Here is a 19,549-nt window from a genome sequence, read left to right as displayed (position 1 = left end):
ACTCCTGCTGGAGATATATGCTGTTCTAATATGGTCTTTAATGGTGGTTTTAATGTGTTTGTTGCCTATTTTTGTATCTTTTGTTCATTACTTGGAGAGAGAGGTCTATACATTCTTAAATCAGTAGCATCCTTCTACAGCCAAAGCATGTGCTGTCCTCCTGAGTTCTGGCAATTCCCAAGCTATATGGCTGGTAGGGAAATGGCTCAGTTCCTCAGTTCCTCTGCTCCAACTGTCCACTTCCCCAAGAAGCTTTCTAAGGGAAAGGGGGGGGGGGTTTCTGTTGGGCTATCACATGAAATGAGGTATTTGGTCCTAGGGAAGTCAGCTGTGAACCAGAAAGTTCTTGGTTCAAATATAACCTGAATCATGAATTTGCTTCCGTTGCCTTCTGTCTGACTCTCTCTCTCTCTATCTATCTATCTATCTGTCAGTCTCACCCCATCATTATATGATGGCATTGATAATGCTGCCCTGCCTTACAGGTTTGTTGTAAATGTTTTCTGAGAGATAACACACATGAAGAGTTTTGAATGCTCTTAAACAGGTATATAAATTCTAAATAGAATGATTATCTTTACTGGGAGTTATGCTAACTGCAAATATCTTCATTAGGGCTGAACCAAAATGATGAATGCCACCTAGATTTTTTTTAAAGGCTTATTGAACTTCTGCCCTTCTCTCATAGTTGCTCTTCCCCCCTCCCCCCCCTTACAATGACAAGTTTGCAAGTAAAGTTGGGATGAAAGCACATGTAAGAGCTGGCCCCCTTCATTAGTATAGCTTGGGTTGCTGTCCAAAATGTCTGTGGAGGGCACTTTGGGTTGCAAAGGCTGGCCTAGAGTAAGTCCTTGCAGCTTTTTACAAGATTAATGTACACTGAATGCAAACTATAATGAAACCACTGCTTTATTGTGTTGTTATATGATGGTGATGGATTGTTCGTTGTTTATGTGCTGGTTCGGTTTTTTTTTTTTTTTTTAACAAAGTAATAGTTTAAATAGTTTTTTTCTGTATTGTTTGTAGGTTTGTGTACTCTCTGTTAGCTGCTATGTTGAAGACACATTTCTAAAAAGGAGGATGCAAGTATATTAAAAATAAATGAATTAATTAATTCTTTTGTTGGGGTGTTGGAAATTGTTACAATTAATTTATTAAAGTGTGATTTACAAATAAGATACTGTAACTGAAAACACAAAAACAACAAATAATTTTAAACAAGACTAAAAACCTAAAATTAAAATAAAAATTACATTCATAGTAAAGACCCATCTAACAAGCAGGGAAAACTTGTAGGAACAAAATTGTATTCACCTTTTTTCAGAAAGTGCAGGCAGTGAGTGCCGATCAAATATTGACAGGGATTATATTCCACAGATTGGTTAGGGATATACATTTTGTTCATAGGCACCAACTCTAGGGAGCCAGGGGCCATTGCCCCCCCCCAATAATTCTCTTATGAGGGTCCAGCACCCTCAATATTTCTCACCACCCACCCACCTTCTTGCCTCCCTCTCTCCCTCGATTGATCTGCTGCTTCCCCGCCCCCAGCTGGTTGCTACCCTCTGATTCCAACTTGCCTCCAGGAGGAGCAAGGTGGAGGACAGTGACCACAGGCCTGGAAATGTGTGCAGTATGTACCTGACTACCCATCCCCCCCCACACACATGGCTGCCAGTTTTTCCTTCCTCTGCTTGCTCCCTTGCTCCCTCTGGGCGGCTTGGCATGGAGCAGCCCAGCAGGAGTGCACAGGCAGGTGGGCAAGCTAGCAGAGGCAGCGCTGTCCTGTGGCAGGGACAGCAGCCCCTTCAGGGACCACCAGCCAAACTACCACAGTGGCAGCCTGAGCACCAATGAGTGTGTCTGACCAGCGGGTCTAAGAGAAGCTGGTGATATTCTGGGGGGAGGCAGCTGACCAAGGGAGGGAGGGAGAGAGAGGCAGGCAAAGTGGCCACCAACCATCTGTGCTCACTGTGCCTGCCTGAGCACATGCTGGCCCAACCCCCAGCTCAGAAGGAGCAGGGTGCAGCAAGGGAGCAGAAGTGGAGAGTGGGACAGGGCAAAGCGGCCCCCTCCAATGTTCCGTTCACACTGGCACCACTGATTTTGGAGGCACTGATTTTCCACATCTCCATGATCCTTAAACATAACCCGAACTGAGGTCTATTTCTCTCCCTCCACCCCATGTTTTCTCCCAAGCTTGACTCATAATCTGAACTTCATTAAAAGATTACTACAAGTTATTTATTACAGCAGAGGCAAAAGACAGCTTTTAATATGGCCCTCAATGCACCTATCACATGATAGCTAGTTGCTGATGGGGTGGGGAGTTAGGGCTGTACCTAATTCTCTAATTTTGGTATTTGTCTTAAAAGTAACAGAGCCTCCAAAATAAGGCACTGCATGCTCCATTCCCCCTTTGAAATAATGATACTGCCACCTCCCACTCTCCCAATTAACAATGGTGGTCCATGATTATGCCTTCTCTTTGTGTTGTCCTATAGATCATGTTTATTATGTTGATACAAACCCTTTGATATTGTAATTGTGATGTACACATTATGAAGACAAATGTGTTGAGCTTAATGAGAATGGATTGCCAATAAAAGCTGAAAACAAGGAAAACGTGTTTGTTTGTTTGTTTTAAAGCTGTAGCCATCTCATAGGGGAGGGGGGGTTGTTGTTTTTAGAAGAAAATGGTTTGGGATAGAGATTTTGTAAGAAAAGTGCCCTGAATGCAAATAGTATATTACTAGGCTGGTGATGCTAAATTATTGACATCAGTAGCTTCTTAATTACGAGAGAGAGAGAGAGAGAGAGAGAGAGAGAGGTCACCTTGAGTAGCTTTGCTCTGGTCTCAAGAAAGATGAGAGGAAAGAGCAGTCACTTCACGATAGAGCACAAATTTGGCATGCAAATGGTCCCAGCATCAAACCTTGGCATCTCCAAGTAGGGATGGGAAAGACTTGCACCAGTTAGCTTGGATTGGATTTCCCCAACCTGATGCCCACCAGATGTTGCTAAACTTCAGCTACCAACATCCTTGACCACTGGCTATACTGGCTGGGGCTTATAGAAGTTGAATTCCAAAACATCTGGAGGGCACCAGGTTGGGAAAAGTTGGTTCAGACAGTTTTGACCTGGATGGGCCAGTGTTCTGACTTGGGAATATAAGAAGCCGAGAAGTAGTCCTGCAGTCTATGTGTTTTTGTTCCTGGGGGATCTGACATTGCATAGGCCACACCCTACACCAGTATTTTTTGCAAAGTCCATCTGTCAAAGGCCACTTTGTTTATCTGCTCCGAGCTTTGTTTGTCGGTGAACAGAGGACGTTTCATATGCTAGAGCAGGACTAGTAAGGTTTACGGTTGTTGCGTATCCATATGGCACTGTATTTGGGAAGCAACATTATTTTCACCCCACTGCTCTTCCCGGTGGACTGCAAACATCTTTGTTTCCTGTTGACTAAAGAGTGCCTCGTTTTTGTTTGGTAACACCTGTTGTGGGGATGCAGACGTCCCCTGCCTGTCTCCTCAAACTTGGCAAAAACTGAGGAAATGGGAAACCCTCACATGCTGTGTTAAATAAAACGTTGAGAAGAAAGGAACATGATTTTGCATGCAAACCTTAAATGCCCATTAGAGAGAGATAAATGGATGAATCTGTGTATTTCTGGTCACTTTCTCTTGTGTACATGCCTAAGCTCATTTCAACCTGTTTCTGTGTGAAACAGCATTTAAATTTGTATTTAAATATATATATTAAAATGTATTTTTTCAAAAAAATATGCATTTCTGAGTGCCTCTTTTAATGTACTCATTTCTAAATGCATTTTTGAACCAATAACCATATCCCAGAATTTAGAGGAGATTGAATTCCAAAGGCTGGCTATATTCTGATCCACCCATTAGCGTGAGAAGTGTGGATTGGGTCTGTTTGTACTGGAATGTGCAAATAACTAATTCCTCAAGCAGCTGTAATGCTAAGGTCTGTTTGGGCGCCATATGGGAGATTCATGGGGCTTCTGAATGTATCTGAGCGGAAATGGTGACTATTGTTGTTTTGGAGACCCTTCAGTTTGCCAAGAGTTGCCTATTCAAGCCGGCTACAGTGCTGGTGCTGGTGGTCACTAATGTGAGCTAGGAAGTTCCCTAGTTCAACTTCACTCTACCATTAATTTAGGATGTGGTCTTATCCGGGGCCAGGTGTGGGGAACCTTTAGTCTTCTAGCTGTTGCTGAACTACAACTCACATCATTCCTGGCCATTGGTCACATTTGCAGGGGCTGATGAGAGTTGCAGTCCAGAAACATGTGGAGGGCCAAAGGTTACCCACACTTGACCCAGGCAGTTCTTATTATTTTTCTTTGCCTCCAGTAACCTCATCTGAAATACAGTATGGAGATAATTATACTGGCCTACATTACATCTGTTACCTGTTTGTCAGCTCTGGGGAACTTGGACTCTGTTTTGTGTTTGTTTTGAAACACGTTTCTAGACCTCAGGATTAAAAACAACAAAGTTGAAGGAAAAGAATGGGGAAGGAATAAAAACAAGGCAACTGAGGCCAACCATTGGAGTGCTAGCGGTAAAAGCACTTAACAACCATTATCTCAATTCAGTAGGAGAGATCCATGTAATCATACAGGGTTAGTGTTATTTATAGGCATTATTTGTAGGTATAAGCCTATAATCTTAGAACAATTATCCTTGGTATAGAACTTCTAAGTGTGTGAGAAATGTAGGTGCTCCTGTTCATGGAAGAGGGGATAAAATGCCATCTCACCTCGTTCTTCCAAACCATTATCTTAAGAACCAAACTAAATGTTATGTTAGCTAGGTATCATTTCCTGCAATTGTAGGAGATTTTTTTTATTTTTTTAGAAAATTGCTAATTTAGCTGGCCCAGTTGTGATTGATACCCTAGCAAGTGGGGTATGGAGTCCTCACATGCTAAGTTCCCAGTTCAAATAACCCAATTCCAATGCTCCAATTGAAGTGAATGTGATTTTTTCCCCTCAGTGAAAATTGCAAGTGTAAGGCCCCCGATTAGGATCAGAACCACAGTAGGGGGATAAAAAGTTAAAAAAAAAACACCTAACAAACATGCTAGGGTCCTGATTTGGACACACAAACACCAATTCTGGTAGTTTAATTTAAAAATAAAAATAAAAAAGCCTTGTATGATATGCTTTCTTTTTTGAATTGTAATATATTACTGGAAATCAAGAAATAGTTAATAAAATATTAATGCCTGCAATTTAAAGCCCAGCTACATAATCAGCACAATGTGCAATTTGGCCCCAAGTCTTCAAGGAATGGTGTACCCAGCTGGTTGGACACAGTTTCCTTGCCCCTGTTTCAGAAATAAAAGTTGCATCTGGTTATCAGGATCAGGATGAGGCCCATTCAGCATACAAAATGCAAGCTGCACCATGATTCAAGGAGTCTTCGCAAACCCTCTTCTTTTTTGCATTCTGTGCTTCCCTTTGCTTCCATCCATCTGCCCACCCAGAACCACTCTTTTTTTAGTACCTTGTAAAAAAAATGCACTGGTAATTACCTAAAAAATTGCTCTCATTTAAGTTTCGTATCAGGAGCTTTTTGAGTGTGCGAGAAAGAATAGAGGCAGTTACGTTAATTTGCAATAAAAAGTATATGGTTGTTACCTTTTCTGCAGCAGTCCAGAAAGAAACACATTTGGAATCTGTGCGTTCAATAAACAATCCCGGCTTGCCTGGAAATCTGTTTGTTTGATCTAGTAGGCAGCTCACCTGGAAAGTTTAATGTCTTGTTTGGCCTGTACTTGACTCTTTATTCTTTTTACTCACTTTGCCAGTCCCAACCTTGCCCCCCTCCTCACTCTAAAACGGTTGTGTTATGTGAATATCCTTGTCTTAATTTGCATTGCATTAAAGTAAAACATTTTAAATTTCTTCGCAGCAGAAGTAAATCTGACAGACTTTATGGAGCTATTATACCTGCAGGTATTTTATACTTTTTAAAATACATTCTTGTCAAGCTATCTTAATTATATTATTATATGTACTTTTGAACTCCTTACCCACTCCTGGATGATATATGTTGTGCTTTTGACAGCCAGTCCTAAAAAGCTACAATTTATATCAAAGTTCTGCGGCTGAACAAAGATGTATCTATTATGGATTCAGAGGGAATTTATTAATTTTACTGTTTTTTGGAATGCACTTACTCATTGACGCAACTTTTGAGCCTTAATTTTCTAAGTGCATAATTATAAGGAGGGTTGGGGAAATAATTACACGTATTCAAAGCTTTTGGGGAGGCTGCTTTGTGCTCAGGAGTTGAGAATGCATTGCAATGGATGGGTGACTAACTCCAAATTCAGCCTAATAGAAAGGCTGACACCCTTCTGCAAATATTGATGAGCTGTACTGTCAGTGCTATAGTGCAACTGATACACGGAATTGCCTGCCTCCAGCAGGTCATCTGAAGACAAATGCTGAGCTTGCAGGAAGGATTTGTTTGCATGGTGTTTTGGGTGAAGAAGAGAAGAGTTGCTGTATGACTTGTGTGGTCTTTTTGTTGAATTTTGGAATCCTGAGCTCAGTGTTTTGCAACAAGTTTCTAGGCCTCGTGATTAACTATAATGGTAGAAACTAAAAAGGGAGATGTCTCATCAGGCTAAGGAAACTCAACAACTATACTGTAGTCTTAATTCAGCAAGAGAAATCCATGTGCATTGCCAATCCTTTTCAGATCCCATGTTAAGACCTTGGTGGCTGCTCCCAGATCCTGGAGTTCCCTCACTGGAAAAGCTAGACTGGCTCCCTCCTTGTTATCCTTCTGACAGACATTTGAAGACCAAAAACAGGCTTTTGGAAAGTGACTGCTGTTAATGAAAGAAATGGTGCCCTGCTGTTGCAAGCCGTCAGGAGTCCCATCAGGGAAACAGGCATGGAATGAACACACACACACACACACACACACACACACAGTGGGGGAGGGAGTAGTTGATCCCCTGCTAAATTTGCCCGTTTTGCCTCTGACGAAGAAATGGCCAGTCCATAATTTTAATGGTAGGTTTATTGTAGCTGTGAGAGACAGAATAACAACAGGAAAACTCCCAGAAGACAAAACTCAGAGACTGATGTGCATTATAATGAGTGAAATAAGTATTTGATCCCTTTGCAAAAGATGACTTAGTACTTGGTGGCAAAACCTTTGTTGGCAATTACAGAGGTCAGACGTTTCTGGAAGATGGCCACCAGGTTTGCACACATCTCAGGAGGTATTTTGTCCCACTCCTCTTTGCAGATCCTCTCTAAGTCAGTAAGATTTCGAGGCTGATGTGCAGCTACTTGAACCTTCAGCTCCCTCCACAGATTTTTGATGGGATTAAGGTCTGGATACTCACTAGGCCACTCCAGGACCTTAATGTGCTTCTTCTTGAGCCACTCCTTTGTTGCCTTGGCTGTGTGTTTTGGGTCATTGTCATGCTGGAATACCCATCCTCGACCCATTTTCAATGCCCTGGCTGAGGGAAGGAGGTGCTCACCCAAGATTTGACGATACATGGTCCCATCCATCGTCCCTTTGATGCAGTGAAGGTGTCCTGTTGCCTTAGCAGAAAAACACCCCAAAGCATAATATATCCCCCTCCATGTTTGACAGTGGGGATGGTGTTCTTGGGGTTGTAGGCAGCATTCCTTCTCCTCCAAACATGGCGAGTTGAGTTGATGCCAAAGAGCTTGATTTTGGTCTCATCTGACCACAACACTTTCACCCACTTCTCCTCTGTGTCATTCAAATGTGCATTGGCAAACTGAACACGGGCCTGTACATGTGCTGTCTTGAGCAAGGGGACCTTGTGGGCTCTGCAAGATCTCAGTCCTTCATGGCGTAGTGTGTTACCAACTGTTTTCATGGTAAATATGGTCCCAGCTGCCTGAGATCATTGACAAGTCCCCACCCCCCCCCCCCGTGTAGTTCTGGGCTGCTCCATCACCGTTCTCATGATCATTGCAACTCCACAAGATGAGATCTTGCATGGAGCCCCAGACCTAGGGAGGTTGACAGCTATTTTGTGTTTCTTCCATTTGCGAATTATTGCACCAGCTGTTGTCACCTTCTCACCAAGCTGCTTGGCAATAGTCTTGTGCAGGTCTGCAATCTTGTCCCTGACATCCTTGGACAGCTCTTTGGTCTTGGTCATGGTGGCTACTTTGGAATCTGCTGGAATGATTTCTTCTGTCGACAGGTGTCTTTTGTAAAGGTATTGTAATGAGCTGGGATTACAGGTAAGGCCTCTCCCTTACAGCAGGTGCTTCTAATCTCAGCTCATTACATACAGTGAAGATACCAGGTAGCCTGACATCTGGTTGGTTGATAGGGGATCAAATACTTATTTCACTCATTATAATGCACATCTATCTCTGACTTTTGTCTTCTGGGTTTCTGGGGATTTTCCTGTTCTTATTCTGTCTCTCATAGCTACAATAAACTTACCATTAAAATTATGGACTGGTCATTTCTTCGTCAGAGGGCAAATTGGCAAATTTAGCAGGGAATCAAATACTCCCCCCCCCTACACACACACACAGTATATATAATTTATAAAAATTGTATAACACCCTTTATCCATAAATCTCAGGGCAGTTCACAACATAAAATTACAGAATTAAAAACACAAAATACATAATAAAAATAATAACAAAAACAAACAAACAGCAGCAACAACAATAAATACCCTGCAGGGCTGCTCCTCTGAGTGTGCATTGCCAGAATGATGTTGGTTCAAAGAGTCTGTTGAACTCATTGGATATATGTTTTAATGTCAGTGGAGAAGCAACAGCATCCAGAGGTATAGGCTTTTGCATATTAATAGTGGCTCATGCCTGTTGTCTTTGTCCACGAATTTAAAAGACACCTGCTTCTTGGGAGAAAAGCAATGACAAACCTATCGGTAGAAAGCATCTTAAAAAGCAGAGATTTCACATTGCCAACAAAGGTCCACATTGTTAAAGCTATGGTTTTCCCAGTAGCGATGTATAGAAGTGAGAGCTGGACTATAAAGAAGGCTGATCGCCGAAGAATTGATGCTTTTGAATTATGGTGCTGGAGGAGACTCTTGAGAGTCCCATGGACTACAAGAAGATCAAAACTATCCATTCTTAAGGAAATCAGCCCTGAGTGCTCACTGGAAGGACAGATCCTGAAGCTGAGGCTCCAATACTTTGGCCACCTCATGAGAAGAGAAGACTCCCTGGAAAAGCCCCTAATGTTGAGGAAGATTGAGGGGACAAGGAGAAGGGGACAACAGAGAACGGACAGTGTTCTCGAAGCTACCAACATGAGTCTGACCAAACTGCAGCAAGCAGTGGAAGACAGGAGTGCCTGGAGTGCTCTGGTCCATGGGGTCATGAAGAGTCGGACATAACTAAATGACTAAACAACAACAACAAAAAGTGGCCCATGACCTGAAGCTAGGCCAGCTTCAGGGTCCCTAATAATGGTTGTTTTTTCTAGTCATTTCCCTGGTTATTTCCCAAGTGCTAACTGGGGAAACATACAATTAGTGAATTTTCGGGACACTTATTCACATGGCAAATATGCACTGGTTGATTGAATGATTTGGCAGTGGAGAGTCACAGACATTTGCAGCACCTTTTATCTGGCATTATTGAGCTGGATTTCTTAAAACCCCAGATCGGAGCCAGCATGCTTCATGTACTCTGTATCACTAAACAGCTTTCAGCTAGCAAATGCCTTCCATGCCCAATAGCGCTGGATCTGAATCAACAGCTTTGAAGTAAGAGGTTTTATCACTAAAGGTTTTGTTTTTGTTTTTAAAGTTCCCCAAGATTATGCTGGGCTGTAAAGTTAGAACTTTCCAGACGCCAAGAAGGTCTTGCCAGCCTGATAGCTGTGGCATCTCTTTGGTTTCCCCATTCCCATTTAGCAGCAGGTGATTGCATGGCTATGCAACCGCTCATAGACTCATTATATCTCCGTCAGCTTCCTGGCTGATCGGTTCCAGTAGATGGGAGGTTGTTAACTAAATTGGCAGCAAGGTGACGAAAACATCTGTCAGTTCAATTGTAAGCTTGCCAGCCTTGGCATGTGCCTCTCTTTGTTGGTTTCAGAAGAGTCTTGAGTGCAGAGAATTGTGGAGTGGCAATGAGGTGAAGCTGTCTATCCCCCTGCCCGCCTTCTTCTGTGAGTTTCCTGGCACAGCAAAATAAAAAGGGGGAAGCCAGTTACCTTCTCTGTATCAAAGCCAGCTTCCTTTCTTCCCTCAAGTTTTGAGGATCTATGGAGCTGAAGCTTTGCCTTTCCTTTCCTCCTGACCAATGATGTTTTAAAAGCAGGTTGAAAGAATCAGTTCTTCACTATTTTTATTGTCCATTACGGTCAGTTCACACAAAATAGTTTTTTTCAGTGTACTTTGAAAAAAATGCTGTGTAATGCAACAAATGGCATAGCAGAGAACCAGGATTAGCTCTTGGGCTGCATTCATGTGGCAGTTTAATTCATTTCCATTTGAGCTTTCACATGATGTAAAAGCCACTTTTGGATTTATAATGGAATGCAGTGCAAGTTTAGCTTTCATTTCCATATTATTTGCAAATGGATCTTTCCTGGAAACAAATAACATGTTGACTTAGGCTATGTACACACCATAGCTTTAAAGCTTATTCACAGCAGTTTTCCAACTCCAATAATTTTGGGAACTGTAGTTTACCCTCACAGAGCTGCAATTGCCCCTATGATCCAGAATTGACTCCTCTGGTGGTGGTTTCTCAAGACCTCAAGTACAAGTCTTTCCAGTGCCTTCTAAATGAGATCCTGTTAATTCATTAGAGCAGTGTTTTTCAACCACTGTTCCGCGGCACACTAGTGTGCCGCGAGATGTTGCCTGGTGTGCCGCGGGAAAAATTGAAAAATTACTTTATATATAGTCAATATAGGCACAGAGTTAATTTTTTTTTAACATTTTCTAATGGTGGTGTGCCTCGTGATTTTTTTCATGAAACAAGTGTGCCTTTGCCCAAAAAAGGTTGAAAAACACTGCATTAGAGGAGGAGAATGCCTTCTTGCTTTCTTAGGCCACATTTTCATCAGCATTTACAGTGAAAGTGTCCATTCCTACTGACAATGCCATCTTTCCCTGAACACATGATGCATCTGGAACAGCCAGTCTCTACTTGTTTGCCTTCTTTCTTACAATTAGTCCAGGTGGTGGGGCATGGCTATCACCTTCCTCCTTAGTCTCAGTTTTGCTCTTGTAGAACTCAGCAAAGAGGAGGATGGAGAGAAACCTGTAAGTAATTGACTCCACCTGTCATTGGTTCTAGCTCCACCTACTGTTGACCTCTTTGCTTTCCACACTACCTGTCTCAGTTGGTACCAGTCACCTGTGGATGCTAATGCTTGAACTTGAGGCCTTTAACTAGTCTTGCCAAAACTCTCTTAAGAACAACGCACCAAGGGCCCATGTTTCTCAAACCCTGCTTCTCACACTAGTCAATCACATGCCTCCATAAAGTCTACTAGCAGGTCATAGAATCATAGAATTGTAGAGCTGAAGACACCCTAGTTCAACCCCTTGTAATGCAGGAATCTCAACTGAAGCATCCATGACTGATGGCCATCCACCCTATGCATGAAGGCAATAGCCCACACTTGCTATTGCTCACCCTGGGCAACTACATTCAGTGGCCTGCTGCCTCTGTACATGGATGGTCCATTTAGCCATAATAGCCCATGAAATACCTATCCTGCAGGAATTTGTCTAAGCTTATTTTAAAGCCATCTCAGCAATGGCCATCAACAAAACCTGCCATGGTAAATTCCTCAAGTGTATTGTTACTTTTTGAAGAAGCACTACCCTTTGTTCTGAATCTCCAGCCAAACAGCTTCAGTGCCCCTCTGTTTGACTCCAGTGAAGAGTCTATAGGATTATTCCAACTCTTAGAATCAAATTCCAGTGGTTTGGTGGTACACTCACCTAAAGCACAAGTTTAAAAGACATATCAGGAAGAAAAATTGCATTGTCCCATACTTTTTCTAGAAGCTGGTCACAAAGACCCAGCTGAGCTAGTTTTCCATCTGGTTGGCTGGCAACCCAAGTTGCCTCGCAAATTTGGGTGGCAGGGTTTTGAAAGGGCACCTCCTTTTCATGCACATACATGCACTTAGTGGTTTGCTTTTATTTCCTGCACATAATGGAGAAAAACTAGGAAATCATGGCAGAAAGTTGTAAATGATATATAAAATGAACAACAAAAAAGCTTTTTCAGCACACATAGCACAAAAATATAGGCAAAGCAGGGGAACTAAATATGATCCCTGACCACTTTTGTTACAGTTATAATAGCCAAGGCAAAGCTTTGGGTCCAGGGGCCATAGCCAGGCAAAGGGGGGAAATCATTCTAATTTTATTTCCCCCAGGTTCCATTTAACTCACTCCTCTTCTCTCCCCAGCCAGAGCTGACATATTTGGGTCAGGGAGGCATTCCATAAATTACCAGTGGCTCCATTTCCCAAAGGAAAATCCTCCCAATTAAGTAAGCTTAGAAAAGAACTTGACAGCTCAAGTCATTCCTATTCCCCCAGTTGGCTGTAAGAGCCCCAAGCCAAGCCCATGGTTCAGGTTGTTCCCCAGACTAGCCAAACAAGCAAGTAGTTGTGACTGTACCTGTGTACAGGAAGTCTTTGTATGAAAGGTTACAGGAGGAGGTGGTTTGTTCATACCCAAGGGCTTGTCCTGAGCCAGAAATGAAGCAGTGTCTCCAATGAGCTACTAGGAAGCCACACACACAAATGCCCCTTTTGGATATTATAACCCCCTAAAATCCTGACATTGACTTAAGACACACATATGTGCATGCATAGACGCATGGCGTTTCATTATAATCAAATGGAACTTGTGATCGTAGAACTGTAGAGTTGGACGGGAGCCTGAGGATCATCAAGTCCAACCGGCTGCAATGCAGGAATATGCAGCTGCCCCATATGGGGACAGAACCTGCAACCTTGGCATTATCAGCTTCACACAGTCTAACCAATTGATGTAGTTTTTGAGGGCAAGTGACACATTGCAATAACTGTGATTTTGATTGGCTTCCTTTAAAATGTAGACTCAACAAAACAATCCATCCCTAGCATGTGCCAGCAAAATTCTGCATCTCGTGTGTGTGTGTGTGTGTGTGTGTGTGTGTTGGTGTATTCAAGCTACATTTGATGAGTAGCACTATGATGGTTCTTCCCAATGCTTGTGTTGTTCTTTTTAAAATAAAAACCAGAGAACCTCGAGTTTATTTACTCCTCAGAACTGGACAGAGAGGATTGGAATTACCAGGCACTTAAACAAATAATGGGACACTTAAACTAAAGGGACGCGGGTGGCGTTGTAGCAATCAGAAGGTCGGTGGTTCATATCCCCACAGTGAGGTGAGCTCCTGTTGCTCGGTTCCTGCTCCTGCCAACCTAGCAGTTCAAAAGCACGTCAAAGTGCAATTAGATAAATAGGTACCACTCTGGCGGAAAGGTAAATTGCATTTCTGTGCGCTGCTCTGGTTTGCCAGAAGCGGCTTAGTCATGCTGGTCACATGACCCGGAAGCTGTACACCAGCTCCCTCGGCCAGTAAAGAGAGATGACCGTCTGCGACTGGACCTAATGGTCAGGGGTCCCTTTAGCTTTACCTAAACAAATAACTACTGAACTATTCAAAACTTCTTCCATTGCTGCTTATTTGGGATATGCAACTTTTACTGCAAGTCCAGACTATTTTTTTTAATCCTTAAACAGAATAGAATATACATTTTGGGGGGTTATGCTTGGTTATCTCCTGGACCATTCCATTATTTTAAGTTCCATGGGTGAAGAAAGGATACGTAGCACAGTAGAAAGTATCATTTTTACAGTATATCTTATCTGCTTTCTGCATCAATAAAGCAATATAGTACCCAATGTTTAAAAATAATCATACAGATTTGGTGTGTAATGCTGTTGGATTAGCATTGAGTTTAAAAAGAACTGCTCATATGGCAGGAGTAATTCTTTCTCAATAAAAGTATGGTTGTGCATTAGGGTTCAAGTTAAAATCTTTTGGATGTAGGAACTCCGTGTGTGTGGTACACTGGGGACACGAGTGGCACTGTGGTCTAAACACTGAGCCTCTTGGACTTGCCAGTTGGAAGGCTGGCTGTTCGAATCCATGCAGTGGTGATGGGCTCCCGTTGCTCTGTCCCAGTTTCTGCCAACCAGCAGTTCCAAAGCACACCAGTGCAAGCAGATAAATAGGTACCACTGTGGCAGGAAGGTAAACATAACCTGGAAAGCTGTCTGTGGACAAACGCTGGCTCCCTCGGCCTGAAGAGAGATGAGTGCCGCACCCCATAGTCAAGTTTGACTGGACTTAACCATCCAGGGGTCCTTTACCTTTTTACCTACACCAGGGGATATTCAGTAGTCCAAGCATGATCTCAGCATTGAAGGAATGCCAACCTCAATCAAGGCAACAATCAAACCATAATAAAACAAATTCAATTAATGATGATGGTGGTGTATTTTGTGGCTTTTATCCCCTTTTTAATGTTGTGGACTGCCCTGAGTTCTATGGATGAAGGGCAGTACACAAATTTAATAAATAGATTTAATTAATAAATAATAAAATAATAAAAAGGGGTAATACTTGTTCCTCCTGTGACCAAAGTTTGGAGGCTGCAAAACTGCCAATGGAAGCAGAAACGGGACTTACCCTTAGCTGAGACACATCTTGCTAAAGCAGAATCTCTGGGATATAGGCTATCTGTCAATGTGTGAAGGCTGGCAAATGAGAAGTTGCCAATGGTATAAAATAAGCTGGGTTTTTAATTCCAGTTAAAGTTATCCCTCAAGATGGGGGGAAATGTTAATTAAATGTGCTGTTGCCATCCATTTAGCTATTGGCAATATCTAGACAGGTCTATCAACGTTCTAATGGCTGCTGCTGCTTAGGAAAAAAAAATGAAGATACAAGAATAGTGTTTGCCAAGTTTCACAGGAAAGAGCAATCATTATTTGTTGTAATTCTAGCCTGATTTGCACTTCACACCTTTTGTCAATTGTGATATAGTAATTAGTATATTGATATTGCAGTTTTTCAAAGTACTAATCTCAGTAACCTGTGCAACAATCCCGGGGTCAGGCCAGCATATTAACACCACATGTCTCCTCCCTGTGAGATTCACCTGGCACCTACATTTAGGTCCTTTCATTGTCAGGTGAGGACCTTTTCATTCTCCCAAGCCTTTAAAAACTATGCTGTTATTGTTTTTGCCCTTGAACCAGATTGCTTCTGCTTGTTTTTGAATGCTGTTATAGATACTTGTGCTGGTTTTTAGACAGTAAACTGATTTTTTAAAATGTTTTAATTAATGGGTAATGCTGCCATTGAACCCTGTCCAAACGCTGTGTGAATTGTGCAGAAGTGTTAGTTGGTTGGGTGGTCAACAAATGTTCTAAATACATAAAGAAATATTTCAGATGGGAGTGGGCACCAGCTGTGGGAAAAGAGACTGAAATCTAGTGGTTTACTGAAGGGCAGTGTCTGATGAGAAATAAGAGTACTGGGGTTGTGCTGAAAATTTTGCTAATTTTGGTGTTCATTTCAAAGAAGCATGTTCAGCAAAGCTAAACCAATCACCCCAAAAATTGATGATGCCACCCAACAATTGCATTGTTCTGATGGTGCCCTATGCACCTTCGTGCTGCCCTGTTCAATACTTATCAGTGTTGCTTTTCTTCATCTCCTTTGTTATTGGGTATATTTGTTTCCTGAGTGCTCACTAGAAGGACAGATCCTGAAGTTGAGGCTCCAGTACTTTGGCCACCTCATGAGAAGAGAAGACTCACTAGAAAAGACCCTGATGTTGGGAAAGATGGGGGGCACAAGGAGAAGGGGACGACAGAGGATGAGATGGTTGGACAGTGTTCTTGAAGCTACTAACATGAGTTTGGCCAAACTGCGAGAGGCAGTGAAGGATAGGTGTGCCTGGCGTGCTCTGGTCCATGGGGTCACGAAGAGTCGGACACGACTGAACGACTGAACAACAACAACAACAAAAATTTGTTTCATTGTCATTAGCCTGACTAGCTGTGGCAACCCAAATACTTTTGCTTGTGTATTTGTTTTAAACATTTCTAAGCTTTCTTTTGATTTTTTTTTAAATCACAGAGGATAGCAAAATGTAATACTAAAAATGGATGCAACAAAACAATAAACAAAAGGTTTATACAATCTGAAGAGAAAACAGAGTATTCTGGGTGGGATATTTTATTATTTATTTATACGATGTTAAAATTTCAATAACAAAGCAATTTTTTTAAAAGTACAAATGTTGAACAAAGTAGGTTTAAAGCAATCTTCAAATTAGATGTGCTGTTTTGACATTATTCACATAATCACAGTAGTCAACAGAGTCAGTTGAATTGAACAGAAATGAGGTTGGGAACAGTGAAGACATAGAAGGGAAATGTTGCCAAAAAAGTATCACCTGCCAGAGCGGAAAAATGGGAGTCTGGATACCATCAGGTCAATACAAATAACCCTAAATGAGAGGGGGTTTTTGACAGTTCATGAAAATAAGCAGAAAGCTTATGTAAGTAGTTTTAGGTCAGCCTTGTGTGCTTCCTTTTTCTTTTTAAAAGAGTGATCACCAATTATTTGGATATACTTGTCTGTTTTTATGTCTTGTCTGTTTTTATGTTTCTAATGGTGTGCAGGAACAATATCTGAAGACCGAGCTATAAAACTAGAGCTTGAAGTTGATTTAATATCCTGAAGCTGTTCACAATAGTTTTCCACTTGAAATGAAACAGAAAAGTGTTTATCAGGCAGGGTGGGGTAAACTGACCCCCCAGAACTACAATACCCATCAATCTGAGTGTGCATGGTCAATGGTCAAGGGTGATGGGAGTTGTAGTAATGGCTGGTAGGGGCACAGGTTAGCTAGCTGTGTTCTTGAATACCTCCTGCTTTGTTTGTTGTCTTCCACAAAGGGACAACATGCACCAGTAAAACTTAAGTTCATATCATCCAAACAAAGTCAGTGTGAGAACCTTTGCCTGCTTTATCTGCTGATCCAAATTACTCTGCAACTTTAGAGCTGTAGAAATCAATATGAAAATAATAGAATCATAGAACTGTAGAGTTGGAAGGAACTGTGAGGGTCATCCAGTTCAACTCCCTGCAGTGCAGGAATCTCTTGTCCAGTGTGGGGCTCAAACCCACATCCCTGAGATTAAGAGTCAGGTGGTCTAAAGTGTGTTCCAGGAAACCCTAGAGTGCTTTGAAAGCTGATCAGGTCAGCATTCCTCCATGAGAAGCCTGGTAGTAATGATTTAAGCTTCTAGGAAAGTCTGTTTACCCGCCACTACCAGTCTTCTCTACATTAGAGTGTTGGGTATGGGCTACATCCATGGTAGGACAGGTGCTGCCCTGTAGATATTGTTGTATGCCAACCCTCAGTGTTCCATTGGCCATGGTAGCTGGGGCTGTTGGAAATTGCCACCCAAAACCTATGGAGGGCACCTCTTGAACACCCCTGCACTAAGTGATACAACCGGAAGGTCCAAAAGACTGTGTGCCATAAAACATACCCCAGATTAGAATCCACGGCATAATAAGAGCCCTTTTGGACCACATGGAATGTCCATCTATTCCAGCATCTTCTTTTCACAGTGGCCAGACAGATGCCTATGGAAAGACTGCAAGCAGGACATGAACACAACAGCAATCTCCCTGCTTGTGAATCCCAACAGCTGGTATTTACAGCCATAGTGCCTCTGTCTCTGCTTTTGACATTCCAACAGTATGCAGGGTTTATGTGGAACATAAGGCAAAGTTTGAAACACTTTGCTTTAGACCTTTGAAAATGCTTTCCTAAGCCTCCCCCAACTCCGCTTGCCAGAAAGTGGGAAGATGGGAGGATCCAAGGAGTGAAATCATGTGAACTCAGGGGGTTATATATATATATTTACCAGTCATTAAAAATGAAAGGAATCCTTTCCCATTAATGTTGCAAATTACAAGCCATAGATAACTCATTTAGATGACAGTTCACAAAATCAATAAAAACCCGGGTTTGTTTTGAAAGCTGTATTGCCTAAATGCCAAAATACATATTTTTTTTATTCCTTTCTTTTTTTTGGCAAATTGCTTGATTTACATTTGAAAAGATCAAGCCTTATTCCTTCTGAAAGCTGAAAGGTAGGGTGTGGGTAGAAACACACAAAGCAATTTAAGCCTCCTTTTTGCAGTTCTGTATTGTGTATAATTTGATTGAAATTGATAGCAGGCAAAACTCTCTCTTGAAAAAGAAAAGAAACAACATTGCTGCCAGTATAGCAAATTTTTAAGCTTTTTGCTAACTTTGGAGTGCTATCTTAATTCTCCCTAAGGAGTACTATCCCCAGCCAGAGAGAACATTTTCATGTCTGATGAGGATTTGTAGAAGGCATGTGGTAATAGGCTTGTGCTATAGAAATCCTATCGAATACAGCCAACATAGTCTTCCTCTTCTTGGAAAGTTTGTGTCCCCCCCTGCCCCCCCCCCACAATATGAAAATTATTTTTTCCTCGTTAAACTCCATAAATCATAAAGATTAAGTAATAATCTGATAATATCTGTGATGTGTGGGTTTTGTTTTGTTTTGTTTTGTTTTTTTGCAAAAAAGAAAGTGAAATCCAGGAAGATATACTATGAGGTCAGCCATCAAGAGTCCTTAGAAAACATAGGAAGCTGCCTTATAGTGAGTCATACCATAGATAGCTCCTTCTGGCCAGGTGTTTATGACACTAACTGGCAGCAGCTCTCTGGTTTTCAGGCAGGAGGTTTACCTGGAGATGCTGGTGACTGAATCTGGAATCTTTTGCAAGCAAAGCTTGTTCTCTACCATTCAGCGAAAGCCCTTCCCCTATCACACCATGCAAACATGGGACTTTGCAGTGGTTGAAGCATACAGTGATGGGGGATTAGGCATCCTTTAAAAGTGGCTGTGAAAAACTTGTCATTAGGCCAAAGGGTTACCTAGTCTTGCTGTGTGCCAAAAGTTGGCATGGGTCAACTGCCTTCTGTTAGTTCATGCAAGTACCTGGAATATTGGTGTAACAGCTAATAGTCAGCAGTTGCCTACTCACTCATTAACGGGTGTAATTCTTATGTACAAAGCATTTTATTCATTGGTCTTTAATTTATGGGACTCCATGCCACAAGGTATGCTTAGCAATGCAGAAGGAAAAGCTTCCTTTTGTGTGTCCTGAACCTATTGCCAATAGGAAATATTGGACAACACCAGGTTCCAGTTTTGTTGAAGAATTGAAGTAAGAATTGCTGCTGCATCGTCCATGAATCAGTAAAGTTATTTCAGCTTTCCACACTCACTGTCTGTGTGTTCTCAGATGAATTCATTGGGGCTTATTCCTCATAAGTGGCTATTGCAATCATGTAATCCTTTGAAGGTGACCCGGAAACTGCAATTAATCCAGAATGTGGCAGCTAGACTGGTGACTGGGAGTGGCCAC

General features: G+C 41.9%; 1 protein-coding gene across 2 annotated transcripts in view; it reads left to right on the top strand.

Moving 5' to 3' along the window:
- KIRREL3 (kirre like nephrin family adhesion molecule 3) overlaps positions 1 to 19,549 on the top strand; it is a 761,063-nt gene that overhangs the window by 124,452 nt on the left and 617,062 nt on the right. Inside the window, exon 3 of one of the 2 annotated variants that reach the window (XM_033171779.1) lies at positions 5,946 to 5,986. The exons of the other annotated variant lie outside the window; for it this stretch is intronic. Within the exon in view, the coding sequence (XP_033027670.1) occupies positions 5,946 to 5,986 (41 nt within the window). The remainder of the gene's footprint in view (positions 1 to 5,945; positions 5,987 to 19,549) is intronic. 2 annotated transcript variants of the gene reach the window in all.

Source organism: Lacerta agilis, chromosome 15 (genome assembly GCF_009819535.1).
Source record: "Lacerta agilis isolate rLacAgi1 chromosome 15, rLacAgi1.pri, whole genome shotgun sequence".
Lineage (NCBI taxonomy): Eukaryota > Metazoa > Chordata > Lepidosauria > Squamata > Lacertidae > Lacerta > Lacerta agilis.
The sequence above is the reverse complement of the archived record's forward strand: the minus strand, read 5'-3'. Positions and strand labels throughout refer to the sequence as shown.